General features: G+C 42.8%; 1 protein-coding gene across 4 annotated transcripts in view; it reads left to right on the forward strand.

The window, feature by feature from the left end:
* The window catches only part of IARS1 (isoleucyl-tRNA synthetase 1), an 80,916-nt gene that overhangs the window by 21,887 nt on the left and 42,641 nt on the right, over window positions 1-16,388 (forward strand). For all 4 annotated transcript variants that reach the window (XR_004028301.1, XM_030804530.1, XM_030804566.1 and 1 more), the window contains exons 11-20: window positions 1,282-1,404; window positions 1,858-1,949; window positions 2,950-3,048; window positions 4,625-4,751; window positions 7,957-8,030; window positions 8,386-8,580; window positions 10,515-10,601; window positions 13,281-13,364; window positions 14,502-14,646; window positions 15,672-15,792. Coding sequence is in view for 3 of the 4 variants with exons in the window: in XM_030804530.1 (XP_030660390.1) it covers window positions 1,282-1,404; window positions 1,858-1,949; window positions 2,950-3,048; window positions 4,625-4,751; window positions 7,957-8,030; window positions 8,386-8,580; window positions 10,515-10,601; window positions 13,281-13,364; window positions 14,502-14,646; window positions 15,672-15,792 (1,147 nt within the window). In the remaining variant the exon portion in view is untranslated. The remainder of the gene's footprint in view (window positions 1-1,281; window positions 1,405-1,857; window positions 1,950-2,949; window positions 3,049-4,624; window positions 4,752-7,956; window positions 8,031-8,385; window positions 8,581-10,514; window positions 10,602-13,280; window positions 13,365-14,501; window positions 14,647-15,671; window positions 15,793-16,388) is intronic.

Consider the following 16,388-nt stretch of genomic DNA (forward strand, 5'->3'; position numbering starts at 1 on the left):
CTTTTCTTCACCAGGCAAGGGTAGTGTTTGATCTCCGCAGAGTCTGTACACTTGTGTGTCATCATGTTGAACATCACTGGTTCTGGATGCATTCAGGAATGCTGCTCTTAGCTTAATGCACTGGGTAAAGTTACTTGCTCCACACTCAGTGGTTCAAATTGCTGCATTTAGGGGCTTTTCCTGTCCACCCACATGACACCACACCAGTCAGCCTCAGCACAGGGAGAGGTGAACACAGATCCAGGTGGAAGCATGTCAGCTTTCCAGCTTGTCTTGGAGTCAACCCAGAGTGTGGTTTACCAACATAAGGCAGTCTCTTTAATTTTATATTTAGGCATCATAAAACAGTGATGAAGACTATAGACTCTGGAGCCAAGCTGTTTGGTTTTGAATCCTAGCATTGCTGCTTCATAGCTGAGTTACTTCTTGGTACCTTGACTTTCCTACCTGTAAAATAGGAATGATTGCTAGTTTATGTGAGGGGAGCACCTGGTGAAAACCTAGAACATCTGTCTGCCTTCTTTGCAGGATCATGGCGAGGTGTTTTGTTTGTTTGTTTTTCATGCCACTTTGTTTAAGAGCATTGTGAGGTTTAAGTGAGCATGTGTAAAGTGCTCAGAATACTGTCTCACATAGCACTTTGCTAAGCATTTGCTTTAATTATTGTAAACAGTCTTCAGAATATCTTCCTGAAGTATCATGGTATAAGCAATGCCAATTGAGGCCCAGTTTGCTTGTTTGAAAAGTAAATACTTTTCAAAGGATCAGTGTTGCCATCCTTTGGGGTCTTCCTTGAGAGGGTGCAAATCCAAATGTACATTAAGCATCATGTAATACTAACAGGCCATGCCTAATACTTGTGTGTATTTTGGTTTTTCAGATGTGTGTGCTGCTGTTATAAATCAAGTTAGATTTAGTTTTAAAACATTCCTGTGTGGCTGATCTGCTTATGAAATAGCCATTCTTTATTCATTTACTTTCTGAATTCCTTTCACTTAAAAAAATTGATGTATGTCGTCTATCTTCTCATTTAGTGGATACTCTGCTACATATGGAGGTCTGGGAAATAACATTTGAGAAGACTGGGCTGGATGATCTAACTCCTATCCAACTGTGTGGGTCTGATTCTCCGAATGGTCTTGAGTTACCTTCAGTTTACAGGACAAAGTTGATGACATGTATATGTTACAATATAGAACAATTATCTTGGGAATCTGTTATATCATGCTCACACCCATACATAGACTGTTTTATTCTTCCCTCCCTTTTGCCTTTTCTCAGGATGACTATCGGGTCTGTATGGACTTTAACATTATTCGGAAAGACTCACTCCCCGTTTGCCCTGTGGATGCTTCAGGCTGCTTCACAGCAGAGGTGACAGATTTTGCAGGACAGTATGTAAAGGTCTGTAATCCATATAGCATAGAAGGGTGTCTGTTACTTCTGATTAGTCTCTATCATCATTTATAATTGTATTGTAATTCTTCTAGGAAGTTTTTATTTAGTTTTGTCATCACATAAAATCCATAAATATAGATGTTATCAGTTACGTTCAGAGGGTCTCATATGTTTAGAGGAAGCATGCTGAAATTTCACGGGGAGAGATCAGAAAAACTCCAGTTTATGCCTCATGAAGCACCTTTGTGACCTTGGGGTAATCATTTCAGATCGAAAAACTTTATGACCTTAAATGTTGTGGAATGTACTTGAAAATTACTTAAAGTTAGTGACTAAAAATAATTAATAATATTTGTTATTTGTGCCTTTTATTCATAACAAGGTATCAGATTCTAGTAATATATTGTTCCTAAGTATTATAGTATGTTTTAATGGCTAAATTTTAATTTTTTTTAATAGGATGCTGACAAAAGTATCATCAGGACTTTGAAGGAACAAGGCCGACTTCTGGTTGCCACCACCTTCACTCACAGCTACCCTTTTTGCTGGAGGTCAGAAGAAACAAAGACTGTGTTGTAGCTAGAGCTTCCATCGTCTGGGCTTACACTTACTATATGTGCCCATTCCATCTTATTTGTGGTGTTCATCTCACTTGTATCCTTTAGAGTTGGTTTGGGAAGCCGCCTTCTTATTTCATTTTTAGGAGATTGGGTTTTTTGTTTGTTTTCGTTGTTGTTTTGAGACAGGGTCTCACTCTGACGCCCAGGCTGGAATGCAGTGGCGCAATCACAGCTCACTGCACCCTCCGCCTCACCAGCTTAAGCAATCCTCCTACCTCAGCTTCTGGAGTAGCTGGAACTATATAGGTGGCACCATCACACCCGGCTCATTTTTGCATTTCTTATAGAAATGAGGTTTTGCCATGTTGTCCAGGCTGGTCTCAAACTACTGGGTTCAAATAATCCTCCCACCTTGTCGTCCCAAAGTGCTGAGATTACAGGCATGAGCCACAGTGCCTGGTCTAGGACAGTTTTATGAATGGCTAAAAATGTTGCTTTCCTAAGGAACTGTGAGAGAAAAATAGACCTGTACAAATCTGTTTTGTATTGTGGCCACATTTTTTTTAGGATGAGAAGCATCTCTAAAATTTTGTAATAGAGTTTATTGAAAAATTTAATGTGATTTTAACTTTTAATATAAGAGCATGCTATAAAACTATGGGTGAAAATGAAATGCTCAGTTGCATCGTGTTTGGTTTCCACATTGCCTCTTCTGTGCTGAAGTTGAAGTTGACATTGTTTCTTAGATAATTGTCACTAACAGAACTATTTTTTTCTAGTCTTGTTCTTGTATTAGTTTTTGCCTTTCTTACTATTGTGGAAAGATATGACCAATTTTGAAGTCATAGATGTTTTTATCTATAATAAAAATGAATATTAGCAGAAGGCCAAGTAAGTGATGACGCTGTCAATAAGACATGAAAAGTCAGTCTTACCCTAGTGCCTACTAGTCTCAACCTGAGCAGCTATGTGTGTGTTTCTGCTTCCCCAGATCAGACACTCCTCTGATTTACAAAGCAGTGCCCAGCTGGTTTGTGCGAGTGGAGAACATGGTGGACCAGCTCCTAAGGAACAATGACCTGTGCTACTGGTGAGCAGTAAGATGTGTTTCTTCATAGTGTCTTTTGTCATGTGGTTAGTAAGTATCATTTACACTTCCCCCAAGTTATAATTTTAATAACCATCTTTTATTGTATATTATAATAGCTATCTTTTCTTCTGTGTGTTTAGGAGCACAAAATAATTCAAATAATGTTACAGAACAGAAGTAACATCCTTCTTGTGATAAAGTATGTAAGGGAGTATTTTTCTTTTTAAACTCATTGGAAATGATAAACCACCATTTATTCGATTTATGGAATGAAATGACCTTGGTAAAATATGGCTGTACTGCCAGAGTTTGCTAGCCTTCAATAATAGTCATTTTCAGAGTAAACATTATTTTCAGATATACCTGCAAAAGCCATTTGTACTTTCTTGTCAGTCCTGCAGTGGATGATGTACCCTGTGCTTGGCTGTATGGATAAGCTCTAAGCACAGAAGCGTTTGCTTTCTGTAGCTGATATGTGTCCTGCAGTTGATAGCCCAAGAGGTATCATTTCAGCCTCTGGGTACAAAATGAAACAAGGCTTGAACCTGTGTATTTCAGATGAATGTTTTTCACTACAAGTTTGAAAGGTAATCACCACTCTTACTTCTCACAAAGACCCAACTAGACTCTAGAAAACTGTATTTGAGTTTAGGAGAATGGGGAGAATCTCAGGGCAGCAAAGGAAATAGTTATAAACTGTAGCTTTCTAATATTTCTTAGTAGAGTGGTTTTGATTTCTCAAAAGACAGCTTTTCATTTTTAGAGCTAGTAAGCTAGTTAGTTCCCCTAATGTGTACGATACTAGATATAGAGTATTAGTAAGATAGTCTCGAGGGTGTGCAAGCATATAAACTGATCTTTGAAGTATAGGGCAGTAACTGCAGTGCCCAAGAGAAGAAGGGGAGGTCTGGTAGCCTACCCTGACTCAGCCTTGTGCTTGAAAAGGATTTCTGCAAAGCTGAACCTCAAGGAATAAAGAGTCCTGGGAGTGGGAGGGATGCAAGAGGATGGATGCAGAGGGGAGGAAGGCTGCGTGGCAGAGGGCAGGCGTGGGCAAAGCCAGTTAAGTGAGAAGGATTCTAGGGAACTTGCCTCATTGCCAGAGCCTGAAATTCAAGACCAAGGATGACCAGAGAGGAGACTATAGAGAGGGCTGCTAGAGTAGCTACCAATCCCCTGGCCTGTTGGCCTTTGCTTAATGAGTTCAGTAAAACTGCTATGGTGAGGATAATGTGAAGACTAGAGTTGTATGGGATGAGGCTGGCTAGAGTTAAGGTGACTGGTTAGAGGTATGTGGCAGCCATACTGCAGTTGAGGAGGAGGACATGGGAGGCCTGTGTACTGTGGGGGGTAATCTATTGGATGTAGGTCATTGATGGCAGCACAAACTGTTGGGTGTGCTATGCTGTCCATTTAGAAGACATTCTCTTTGCAGTGAGCGCCACGTTTCCAGAGTGTCTGGTCCACAAAGCGTTATACAAATAATATCCTGTGGATATTATTTACATGTTGAATTTTTCCATATTTGAATTGCTAATGTTCTTATGTGATTGGTTATGTGATCTGTTTATTGCAGGGTCCCAGAGTTGGTACGAGAAAAACGATTTGGAAATTGGCTGAAAGATGCACGTGACTGGACAATTTCCAGAAACAGATACTGGGGCACCCCCATCCCACTGTGGGTCAGCGATGACTTTGAGGAGGTGAGGCGGGGCAGTATTTCCTTGTGTTGATTTTTGCTAAAGCATTTTGTTCATGAAATCTGAATGTGGTTTAAAAGAATAGGGTTTTTTTTTCCTTTGCCCCTTATTTCATCTTTTTTTCCTCTTTATTCCTTTCTAGAATCATGACATAAGACAATCTGTTTCTGGGGTTTTTAACTTTTTTCCTTGAATTAAATACAATTTATAAAACTTTCCGGCCGGGCGCAGTGGCTCACGCTTGTAATCCCAGCACCTTGGGAGGCTGAGGCGGGCAGATCACGAGGTCAGGAGATCGAGACCACGGTGAAACCCCGTCTCTACTAAAAATACAAAAAATTAGCCAGGCGTGGTGGCGGGCACCTGTAGTCCCAGCTACTCGGAGAGGCTGAGGCAGGAGAATGGCATGAACCCAGGAGGCGGAGCTTGCAGTGAGCCGAGATTGCGCCACTGCACTCCAGCCTGGGCGACAGAGCGAGACTCCGTCTCAAAAAAAAAAAAAAAAATAAATAAATAAATAAAACTTTCCTCTGTAAAAATAAAAGGATACAGTTTTCTCAGGGAAATACACACTTGAAATGTTTTTGTGTGTGTGTGTTTCCCCGATATCTTTTCTTCCCCCTACATTAAGGTATACTATTAGCTTATGGTTAAACTGACTTTATAGATGATGAAAAAAGAAAACTTGAAAAGAAATTTACCAAAGCATTATAGACCTTTAACTTCTAAGATCAGATGAAGAAGAGGATGTGTGTGGATATATAGATGTATGTGGATATACTGTGTCCTCACTTAATGTCATACAGAGGTTCTTGATAACTGTGACTTTAGGCCGGGTGTGATGGCTCCCACATGTAATCGCAGCACTTAGGGAGGCCAAGGCAGGAAGATCACTTGAGGCCAGATATTTGAGACCAGCCTAGGCAACATAATGAGGTGCCATCTCTACAAAAACGTTTGTTAAATTAGCTAGGCATGGTGGTGCACGCCAGTTAGTCCCAGCTACTGGGACCTCTCAGTGACATTAGGCGAGGACTTACTATACAGATAGATCTCTGTGTTTGGCCTTCTGTCCAAAGGTGACAGCATTGTTGCAGTGATGAGCAGCAGCACCCTGGGGACCTTGGTGAATCTCCCATAGGGACCTGAAAGGCAACAGTGAAGTAGCTGAATCAGAGGACTTTTCAGGACTGCACAGGAAGGGCAGAGAAAGAGACCACCAGTGTTCACTAGGTACAGAAGCTCCCTGGGTGAGAACCCACAGCAGTTCCTACTGGTGTGGCCCTTGTCAGATGAGTGCCCCAGCCAGCCCCATCTCTCAGCTCTTCACCTGGATATAATCCTAGCATCCTGTGGCTTTGTCTGATTGCTTTAATCGGGTCCAAGCACAATATAGTCATGCGCCCATAATGTCATTCAGTCAGTGACAGACCACATATACGACAGTGGTCCCACAAGATTATGATACCATGTGGTTACTGTGCCTTTTCTGTGTTTATTAATGTTTAGAAACTCAAATACTTCCGTTTTAGTCTGTTTAGCTACAAAGGAATACCTGAGGCTGGATAATTTATAAAGAAAAATAGTTTATTTGGCTTATGATTCTGGATGACTGGAAAGTTCAAGACTAGACATCTGCATCTGGGGAGGACCTCAGGCTGCATCCACTTATGATGGAAGGCTGGACAGGAGCCAGAGTAATCAGAGATCACATGGCAAGAGAAGAAACAGGGACGGTGGGATGGGGGCAGGCTCTTTTCAACAGTCAGCTCTCACAGGAGCTAACAGAGTGAGAACTAACTCACTGCAGAAGGAGAGCATTTGTTCACGAGGGATCCATCCTATGACCCAGATGCCTCCCACTGGGCTCCATCTGTCAATACTGCCACACTGGGGATTAAGTTTCAACATGAGATTTGCTGGGGACAAACCATATGAAAACCAGAGCATTTGCCATTGTGTTACAGTTGCCTGCAGAATTCGGTACAGCCACATGCTGTACAGGTTTGTAGCTTAGAAGTAATAGGCTCCACCATATAGCCTAGGTGTGTTTTAGGCCATCCCATCTAGGTTTTTTTTTTTTTTTTGAGACGAGTCTCGCTGTGTCACCCAGGCTGGAGTGCAATGGCGCGATCTCGGCTCACTGCAAGCTCCGCCTCCCGGGGTCACACCATTCTGCCTCAGCGTCTCCGAGTAGCTGGGACTACAGGCGCCCGCCACCACTCCCAGCTAATTTTTTGCATTTTTAGTAGAGACAGGGTTTCACCGTGGTCTCGATTTCCTGACCTCGTGATCCACCCGCCTCGGCCCCCCAAAGTGCCATGATTACAAGCGTGAGCCACCGCGCCTGGCCCATCTAGGTTTATGTAAGTGTACTGTGATGTTTGCCTAAGGAAATCACCCTAACAATGCATTTCTCCGAATGTATTCCTGCCATTAAGCACTGTATGACTATAATTTAGCTCTAGCTTTTTCTTGGGAAGATTCTAGATTAATGAGCCAGATTCAGGTGCCAGGAGGAAACTAAAATGCCTTAGAGAAATAATCTAAGATGTTTCACTTATGCCGGTTACTTTGACGATTTGCACATAATAAACCCTTAATACCCATTGAGAGTATGCCTATGAATGTTTAAGATTCTCTCGAGGTAGGGACTCCCTTTGATACTGGGGTGGAAACAGGAGCAGTGTCAACCCTGGCCTCTTCAGAGACTAAGACTGAGCTGTGTCTTTCATGAGAGAAGCCACATTAGCGAATACTATCCTTCGGCCCAGATTGGTGTGTTAATGTGCCTTTAAATCATGAGTCTCAGGCTGGGTGGCTCACGCCTGTAATCGCAGGACTTTGGGAGGCTGAGGCTGGCTGATAGCTCAAGTCCAAGAGTTTGAGACCGGCCTGGGCAGCATGGCAAAACCCTGTGTTTACTAAAAATACAAAAAATTAGCTGGGTGAGGTGGCGCCTGCCTGTAGCCCCAGCTACTTGGGAGGCTGAGGTGAGAGGATCACCTGAGCCCAGGAAGCTGAGGGTGCAGTGAGCTGTGATTGCGCCACTGCACTCCAGCCTGGGCAGTGGGAGTGAGACCCTATCTCAAAAAAGGAAAAAGAAAATTATCAGTCTCTCAAACTAAACATGCATGCTATATAAATTAACTCAGTATGCTCTGTTTGGCTCTAAGGAGCTCCTGCTGTTGAACTTTGTTTTTGACAGGTGGTATGCGTTGGGTCAGTGGCAGAACTTGAAGAACTGTCAGGAGCAAAGATCTCAGATCTCCACAGAGAGAGGTCAGTTTCTAAATGTTCGATTCACTTCAGTTTTATCATTCTCCTATTAAGAGCTGGTCTCTAGCGGATTACAGAGCCACACATGGAAGTGACTAGCTTGATGAATTACTTTGTTGATGACTCATGTCATACTGCAGTATTGTGGCCTCTGTCCCTGTGAAATGTGAGGTGAATGGTGCATAACCTTTCAGATGGAGGATTCGTGGTGCTCTCTGGAAGCCTTTGAGAATTGCTGATATTTCTGTTTGCAAATGTGTATAGTATCTTTTCAGGGTTTTGTGTTTCCTATTAGCAATTAAACTGCAAGTTCTGTTATGCTTACAGTTAATAAAATGACTACTTTTCTGTTTGTTAGTGTTGACCACCTGACCATTCCTTCACGCTGTGGGAAGGGATCCTTGCACCGCATCTCTGAAGTGTTTGACTGTTGGTTTGAGAGTGGCAGCATGCCCTATGCCCAGGTTCATTACCCGTTTGAAAACAAGAGGGAGTTTGAGGATGCTTTTCCTGCAGACTTCATTGCCGAGGGCATCGACCAAACCAGAGGATGGTATGCCCACTGGTTCTTTCATCACGTGTTTTATTGATTTTATTTTATTTAGGGAGTATTTTACTAAGTCACTGCCATTTATCTACTGGGTGATGGAGAGATTGTGGCAAATAAGACAGGCTACATTCCTGCCCTCTCCCCGCCACCACCAAGCACGGAAATTAAAGTGCCTTTTGAGTAGGAATCTCCCACTACAATAGGGCTGTAGTTTTACAATTTGAATTATCTCACTGGCGTTTTGGAATATATATGTTATACTGGACGTTTAAATGATAAAAACCATTATGTGTTCTTAGCTTACTCACATCAGATCATTTACTCAAATGTAATGATTTGATTACATTTGATTTTATGCCAATACTCATTGTATTGACATAAAAGTATTGGCATAAAAGACAGTAGGTTAGGTGCTAGACATTTGAGAGATAGTTGGCAATGTGCTCAGATATTGAGGCTAGCCTTATAAATCAACATTCTAAAAAAATCCAGATTTTTAAAAATACACATATAGGAGAGGATTTGGGCATTGATTTTTATCTGGTGCCTTATGTAAAATAGTTCCTTAATTGGAAAAAGGTGAATTACTTTCTTTCCATGGATGGGCTTTGCTGGCCCAGGTTTTATTTATTTATTTTTATTTTTATTTTTTGAGACAGAGTCTTGCACTCTGCTGCCCAGGCTGGAGTGCAGTGGTGTGATCTCGGCTCACTGCATCCTTCGCCTCCTGGGTTCAAGCAATTCTTCTGCCTCACCCTCCCAAGTAGCTGGGTCTACAGGCATGCACCACCACGCCCAGCTAATTTTTGTAGTTTTAGTAGAGACTAGGTTTCACCATGTTGGCCAGGCTGGTCTCGAACTCCTGACCTCAAGTGACCCGCCCGTCTCAGCCTCCCAAAGTGCTGGGATTACAGGCGTGAGCCATTGCGCCCAGCCCACGTTTTAATTATACATTCATAGTAATATTTCTGCAGGGGTGTGTTTAAGGAATTGTTGGTGTCATTTCCTCTCTTTGACAGCTTTAGGTAATCATTGAATTAAAGTCTTCATGTTCTGGTATGTGCTGTCTTCAGATTCCAGTCCTTTTTATCTATAGGAATATCTACCCAGAACAAATTCTGTTTTCAGAAAGGGCTAGATGCCTTACCAATGAGCTCGTTCCTTTGAGGAGTAGCAAAGTCTGTTAGCTGGTAGCAGTCCTCATGTGGATCCCATGTCCTTGCTGCCTGCCTCCTTCTCCATCCTTGAGGCCTGGGCGGCCTCTCCTGGGCACCAGGGCTCCTGCCAACTCTCCTTCAGAACTGGGAGGGATATCTGGATCAGTGTTTATGTTAACCATGGGGTCTGGTCTCCTCAGCTCATGTCCCTTGATGTTCTCAGAGTGCAGGACTGGGTCAGAGAGGCAGGGGAGCATCACCCCCAGGACAGTGGTCAGGGATATGAGTTCATTTGGGGAACAAGCTAGTTAGCACATAAATGAGTACACAACATTTTACAGAATAAAAGCATTTTCTAGTCTGCCTTATCACTTTTGGGTGAGAGTGCATTTTGCATCTTTTGTCATCAAATTGTCTTTTCCATATGATCTTGTGCCAAATTCAGCACCCATCCCTCATTTTCAGCTAGGTGCTTCTGGGTGGTCCTGAGAGGCCACCCAGTGCTGCCATGTGGCTCTCCACACAGACTTCCTGGGAGACCTGGTAACAGAGAAATGGTCAGTAATTCACTCCAGACCTTTATTTGGATGTTTTTTTCAAATCATAGACAGTAATTTGGTTGGTCTCCAGTAACCAGGATTAAGAATCATTGCTTTAAGTGATTATCAAGAAGTGTGACTTACCAAAAATAGAAAATCAGTTCAATGAATAAATACAGTTTCTTTCTTATGCTTGGACTTCATTTCTATTTTTATTGAACTGTTTGGGTTTTTTTTTCAGGTTTTATACCCTGCTGGTGCTGGCCACGGCCCTCTTTGGACAACCGCCTTTCAAGAACGTAATTGTGAATGGGCTCGTCCTGGCAAGGTAGGTCAACTTTGTTGTAGTGACGGGTGTAGCTTTGTCTCCACTGTTTCTCAGGAAGGAGTGTGTGAGAGCTTAAGCCTGATGGAGGAGGAGGAAGGAGAGGGCTTTCAGATTGTGCTACTACTAGTAACATAATGCTACTAGTGATATTACTAGTAATAAAATAGCATTTACTAAACTTAGCATTTTATGAAATACTTTTGCTTATAGATCTTATTTAATCTGTATATCAGTCCTTTCATGTAGATTTTGTTGTCCTTTTTTTAACACATGAGGAAGCTATGGGTTCTAGAGACCACAGGTGCCCAGGATCAAAGCTAGTGATAGCCACACTAGGCTTGACCCAGGTACTCTGCCACCAGATCCCATTCTTCCCCTCATCTGAAACTTCCTCCCAATGGACATTATTTCCCACTTTTTGCTATTATAAGGAAGTCTCATTTTTCCTTTACTTTATTACCCTAGTCATTAAGAATAAAAATAAACATAAATGAAAATTTTAAAATGAAATATTTACCCACACAGAAATCCTACTTTATATGCTGTGTGAGGAGGAAGAGGATGTCACCTAATATTTTGTGCATCCTTATTTTTTGCCAGGCCCCACTATGTGCATTTTCACATTTGAACTCATTTAATCCCCAGAACCATTTGAGATGGGTCCTGTAATCCCATTGTGACCTTTGAGGAATCTGAGAGACAGGAAAAAGTAACTTGCCAAAGGACACACAGCAAATGAGTGGTAAATGCAAATTTTGAACCCAGGCAGTCTGCCTCTGTAGTATGTGTGCTACTTTTTTTTTTTCTTTTTTTTTTTTTAATTGAAAATTGTATTGAGGGCTGGGTGCCATGGCTCATGCGTGTAATCCCAGCACTTTGGGAGGCCATAGTGGGCGGATCACCTGAGGTCAGGAGTTGGAGACCAGCCTGGCCAACTTGATAAAACCCCCGTCTCTACTAAAAATACAAAATTAGTGGGTGCAGTGGCACACATCTGTAACCCCAGCTACTTGGGAGGCTGAGGCACAAGAATCACTTGAACCTGGGAGGCAGAGGTTGGAGTGAGCCAGGATCATGCCACTGCACTCCAGCCTGGGTGATAGAGTGAGGCTCCATCTCAAAAAAAAAAAAAAAAAAAAGGGAAAAGTGTATTGAGATCATTGTAGATTTGCATGCAGTCGTGAAAAATAATAGAGATCCCTTAAATTCTTTGCCCAGTTTCCCCCAGTGGTCACATTTTGCAAAACTACAGTATATATCACAACCAGGATATTGATATAGCCCACCAATCTTATTCAGATTTCCCTAGTTTTACATATACTTATTTGCTTATATGCATTTACATGTATACAGCTATCACATGTGTAGGATCCTGTATCCAGCAGCACAGTCAAAGTACTGAATGAATTCAACATCAAAGGCTCCCTTCCTGCATTGCCTTCCCCTCCTGCCTTCCCACTGTCATCCCCAATCCCTGGCAACCACTGGTTTTTTCTCCGTCTCTGTAATTTTGTCGTTTCCAGAATGTTATATAAATAGAATTATACAGTAACTAACTTGGGGGAATTGGCTTTTTTTTTTCTTTTTTTTTTGAGACAGAGTCTCACTCTGTCACCTAGGCTGGAGTGCAGTGGCATGATCTTGGCTCACTGCAGCCTCCACCTCCTGGGCTCAAGCGATTCTCCCATCTCAGCCTCCTGAGTAGCTGGGACCACAGGCATGAACCACCACACCCAGCTAATATTTTGTATTTTTGGTAGAGACAGGGTTTCACCATGTTGGCAGGCTGGTCTCGAGCTCCTCAGCTGAGGCGATCCACCTGCCTCGGCCTCCCAAAGTGCTAGTATTACAGGCATGAGCCACCGCACCCAGCTGGCTTTTTTTAAGTCCACATAATTCCATTGAGATTTCAGATGACTGCACATACCAATAGTTCATTCCTTTGCATGGATAAATAGCATTCCGTATTATGGGTATGCCATGGTTTGTTTGATCATCCACCTCTTGAAGGACATCTGGGTTGCTTCTAACGTTTGGCAATTGTGAATAAAGCTGTTGTGAACAATTGGTTATAGGTTTTTATGATAATGTAAGTTTTCATTTCTCTGGGATATATTCTGACACATCTTTCTTCTTCAGTCTACCCTGAAGCTTCCTCATGGACTTACTATGATATTCAAAAAGAAGTTTGCAAATATTAACAAAATATCTTACCATTGTACCTTAACACTGTTTGTTTGTTTGTTTTTTTCTTTTTTGAGACAGAGTCTTGCTCTGCTGCCCAGGCTAGAGTGCAGTGGCACAATCTTGGCTCACTTCAATCTCTGCCTCCCAGGTTCAGGCAATTCTCCTGCCCCAGCCTCCCCAGTAGTGGGGATTACAAGTGTGTGCCACCACGCCCAGCTAATTTTTGCATTTTTAGTAGAGACAGGGTTTCACCATTTTGGCCAGGCTGGTCTTGAACTCCTGACCTCAGGTTATCTGCCTGCTTCAGCCTCCCAAAGTGCTGGGATGACAGGCGTGAGCCACCGCGCCCGGCCTATTAGCACTAACTTCTGTCTAAGTTACTCCTTCCCATTTCCTTTTGTGTATTCCTGTTTGCAAATGATTTGTATCCTTAAAACAAGATCATCTGTGGTATTGACTTACTTAATTGGCATCTCCCTTTTGTTTTACAAGTGATGGCCAAAAAATGAGCAAACGGAAAAAGAATTATCCAGATCCAGTTTCTGTCATCCAGAAGTATGGTGCTGATGCCCTCAGGTACAAACCAGTGCTTTGCATTGTGTGTATCTAGTTTTTTTATGTAAGCATCTCCTATACAATTAGTCACTATTCTTAGATTTGGTTTATAGTTAGATTTTTAGCAACGTATCTCTGTTATTTGGATGTTATATTGGTATGGTTGTTGATTTTAAACCCCCAAAATAGTTTTCTAAATAATATAGGCATTTTTAAACCTAGAGGTCTGTTTGAGGAAGAGGACCTGTGTTGGATGTTGTTGAGCTGTCCCAAGTTCTCTCCAGGCTAGATGCTGATTGCCTCTGCCTTACTTCCTTTCTAGGTTCCCTGTCTTGTTGGTATTAGAATTCTCTTTCATCATTTATTTTAATTTTGTACTTACAGAGCCATGTGAGATATATCTATGCTAGAGGTAATAAAAAAACTCATATTGAAAAGTTTTTGGAGAAATTTGAGCCTCTGCTTGAGGTAGCTGTAATCATGAAACCACACAGTGTTCAATTTGAAAGGTACCTAGCGATCTTGTTCAGCGTCTCTATGTCCTAGGCATGAGACCAGTGCCCAGGCCTGTGACTCAGCACCTTCACATAGTACCTGTGTTGCCCAGGAGCCATTAGTGGGGCTCTCCCCCACTCTCCACTGTCTCTTAGACTCACCCTTGGCACTGCTGGCGATTTGGGCTGGGCAATTCTTTGTGGTGCTGGTTCTTTATAGGATGTTTAGCAGCATCCCTAACCTCTGCCCGCCGGATGTCAAGACTCTGCTCTGTGAAGGCTCTTCCCTGTGAGTCCCTCTCTCTGCAAGCAGCAGATGCAGGTCATGTCCATGGGAAGGACACAGTGGCTCTTGACGAGGATCAGGCCAGCCTTTCTCTTAGTGCTGGTGTACCCCATTGGTCCTGCAGTGAGAGTGGCATAAGATGCATTTCTGTGCTATACGGTGCCATATTTTGGTGTCAGATTCTATATAATTTGCTAGATCTCTTACAGAAAGTGAGAGTGAGTTTTGTGAGTTTTAAATTGACCACTCAAAAAGTATTCATAGTTTCCCCCTTTTGTAGAAAATAGGACTGATTTTCATCTTGCTCTCTCAATATGTCGAGTAGTAATAATTGGTTTACTAAGTACCTTTTCTGTCTAATTTTTCTCCCTCTTCCAGATTATATCTGATTAACTCCCCTGTGGTGAGAGCAGAAAACCTCCGCTTTAAAGAGGAGGGGGTGCGGGACGTCCTTAAGGATGTACTGCTCCCATGGTACAATGCCTATCGCTTCTTAATCCAGAACGTTCTGAGGCTCCAGAAGGTATGGGCTGTAGGGGGCTGCATGTGTGCCTGCCGTGTCTCCACGGCGCTGCCTTCACCAAGCTGTGAGGTGGAGCTCTGAGCAGTTCAAAAAGCTGGTTGGAAAAATGAACTCTTGTTATCCCACTCCAGCAGGCAGGTGACTTACTTCTGCTCCCCTTGAGCTCTGGTTGTTCTGCTAATGAGGACACATCATGTTCACCTGAGGCTCTCAGAGTAGCCTTTCCCCAGGAATTGAGAAGGGCAGTCATCTTCCCCAGGCTCCCAGCATTCCTCCTCTCTGCAGCCCTGCCGCCTGTCCTGCATGTGGTTCTCTGCCAAGTAGGGCCAACAGTCCTTGGGCAGGTGCACTCTGCAGGCCTCCACTGGTGCGAGACTCAGGAATACAGGCGGGGTCAAAGCTCCCCACAGCCAGGGCCCATCTGAACATACCAGCAAGACACAGACTCCATGATCAGGGGCTTAAACCCAGAGGAAGAGTCACATTATCACTGCCCTGCTAGCCTGGTTGTGGTGCTGCCAGAGAAACAACGCAGGACATGAGTTCTGTTTGTGGAGCAAGGACTTAAGATCAAGGAGGATTTTGCAAAGCAGAAAGAGTGGGATAGAACTTTCTGAGTAAAATGAACAGCCTTAGCATGGAAATTATTTCCCAGTACTCATTTTCAGTTTGTGGACAATCATTCAATCCTAGACAGTTTTACTGTCCTTCCTTCCTGAGGTTTAAAGTAACTAAATCCTACACTTTCTGACAAGATTTTAGAATATCTCTCAATTCATAATTACTGTTTGGTGCAGAGAAGTAATGTTTTCCTAAAATGTCTTCAGTTTACCCCAAAACATAATTAATTAACTGAGGACTTAATGTCCCACATTCGTGCTTATCTTGAAAATATTGCTGAAAATCAGAAATTCACATTGCCAGTAGGGTCTGGGATTTTTTCTTTTTGTTTTTGTTTAAGTTTATTTCCTCGTAGTAACTTTCTCCCCAAGTGTGCAAGTGTTTCATTAATTGTTCATTCCTAGGAGGAAGAAATAGAGTTTCTCTACAATGAGAACACAGTTAGAGAAAGCCCCAACATTACAGACCGGTGGATCCTGTCCTTCATGCAGTCTCTCATTGGCTTCTTTGAGACTGAAATGGCAGGTGAGTCTCTCTTGGTCTGTCCTCCCAGGAATAAGGACTATTCTCTTTGTAACTGCCATTTTGATATTTAATAGTGGAAATATTGAGAGATACAGAAAATTAAATAATTGTTTCCTTTTACCTCTCATATAGTTTTGTTAAGGCTTGTTAATTGTCGTGATATCTTTGTTTCAAGGACGTGGGGACTTCTGGCCTGGTATGGTGGTTCACGCCTGTAATCCCCAGCATTTTGGGAGGCCGAGGCAGGCAGGTCACCTTAGGTCGGGAGTTCGAGACCAGCCTGGCCGACATGGCGAAACCCTGTATCTACTAAAAATATATTTGGAAAAAAAAAAAAAGTTAGCTGGCCATGGAGGCGGGCGCCTGTAATCCCAGCTACTCAGGAGACTGAGGCAGGAGAATTGCTTGAACCTGGGAGGCAGAGGCTGCAGTGAGTCGAGATTGCACCACTGCCTGGGAAATAAGAGCGAAACTCCATCTTAAAAAAAAAAAAAAAGAACAGCCCTGGGGAATTCTGTCTTTAGGGGGTGTCCTTGTGGTCTCAACGCTCCACAGAAGAGCTTTAGAGCTGGATAGCCGTGGGTTCAGAGCCCAAC

The sequence above is a fragment of the Nomascus leucogenys genome, chromosome 1a (assembly GCF_006542625.1).
Source record: "Nomascus leucogenys isolate Asia chromosome 1a, Asia_NLE_v1, whole genome shotgun sequence".
In the NCBI taxonomy this organism is placed as follows: domain Eukaryota; kingdom Metazoa; phylum Chordata; class Mammalia; order Primates; family Hylobatidae; genus Nomascus; species Nomascus leucogenys.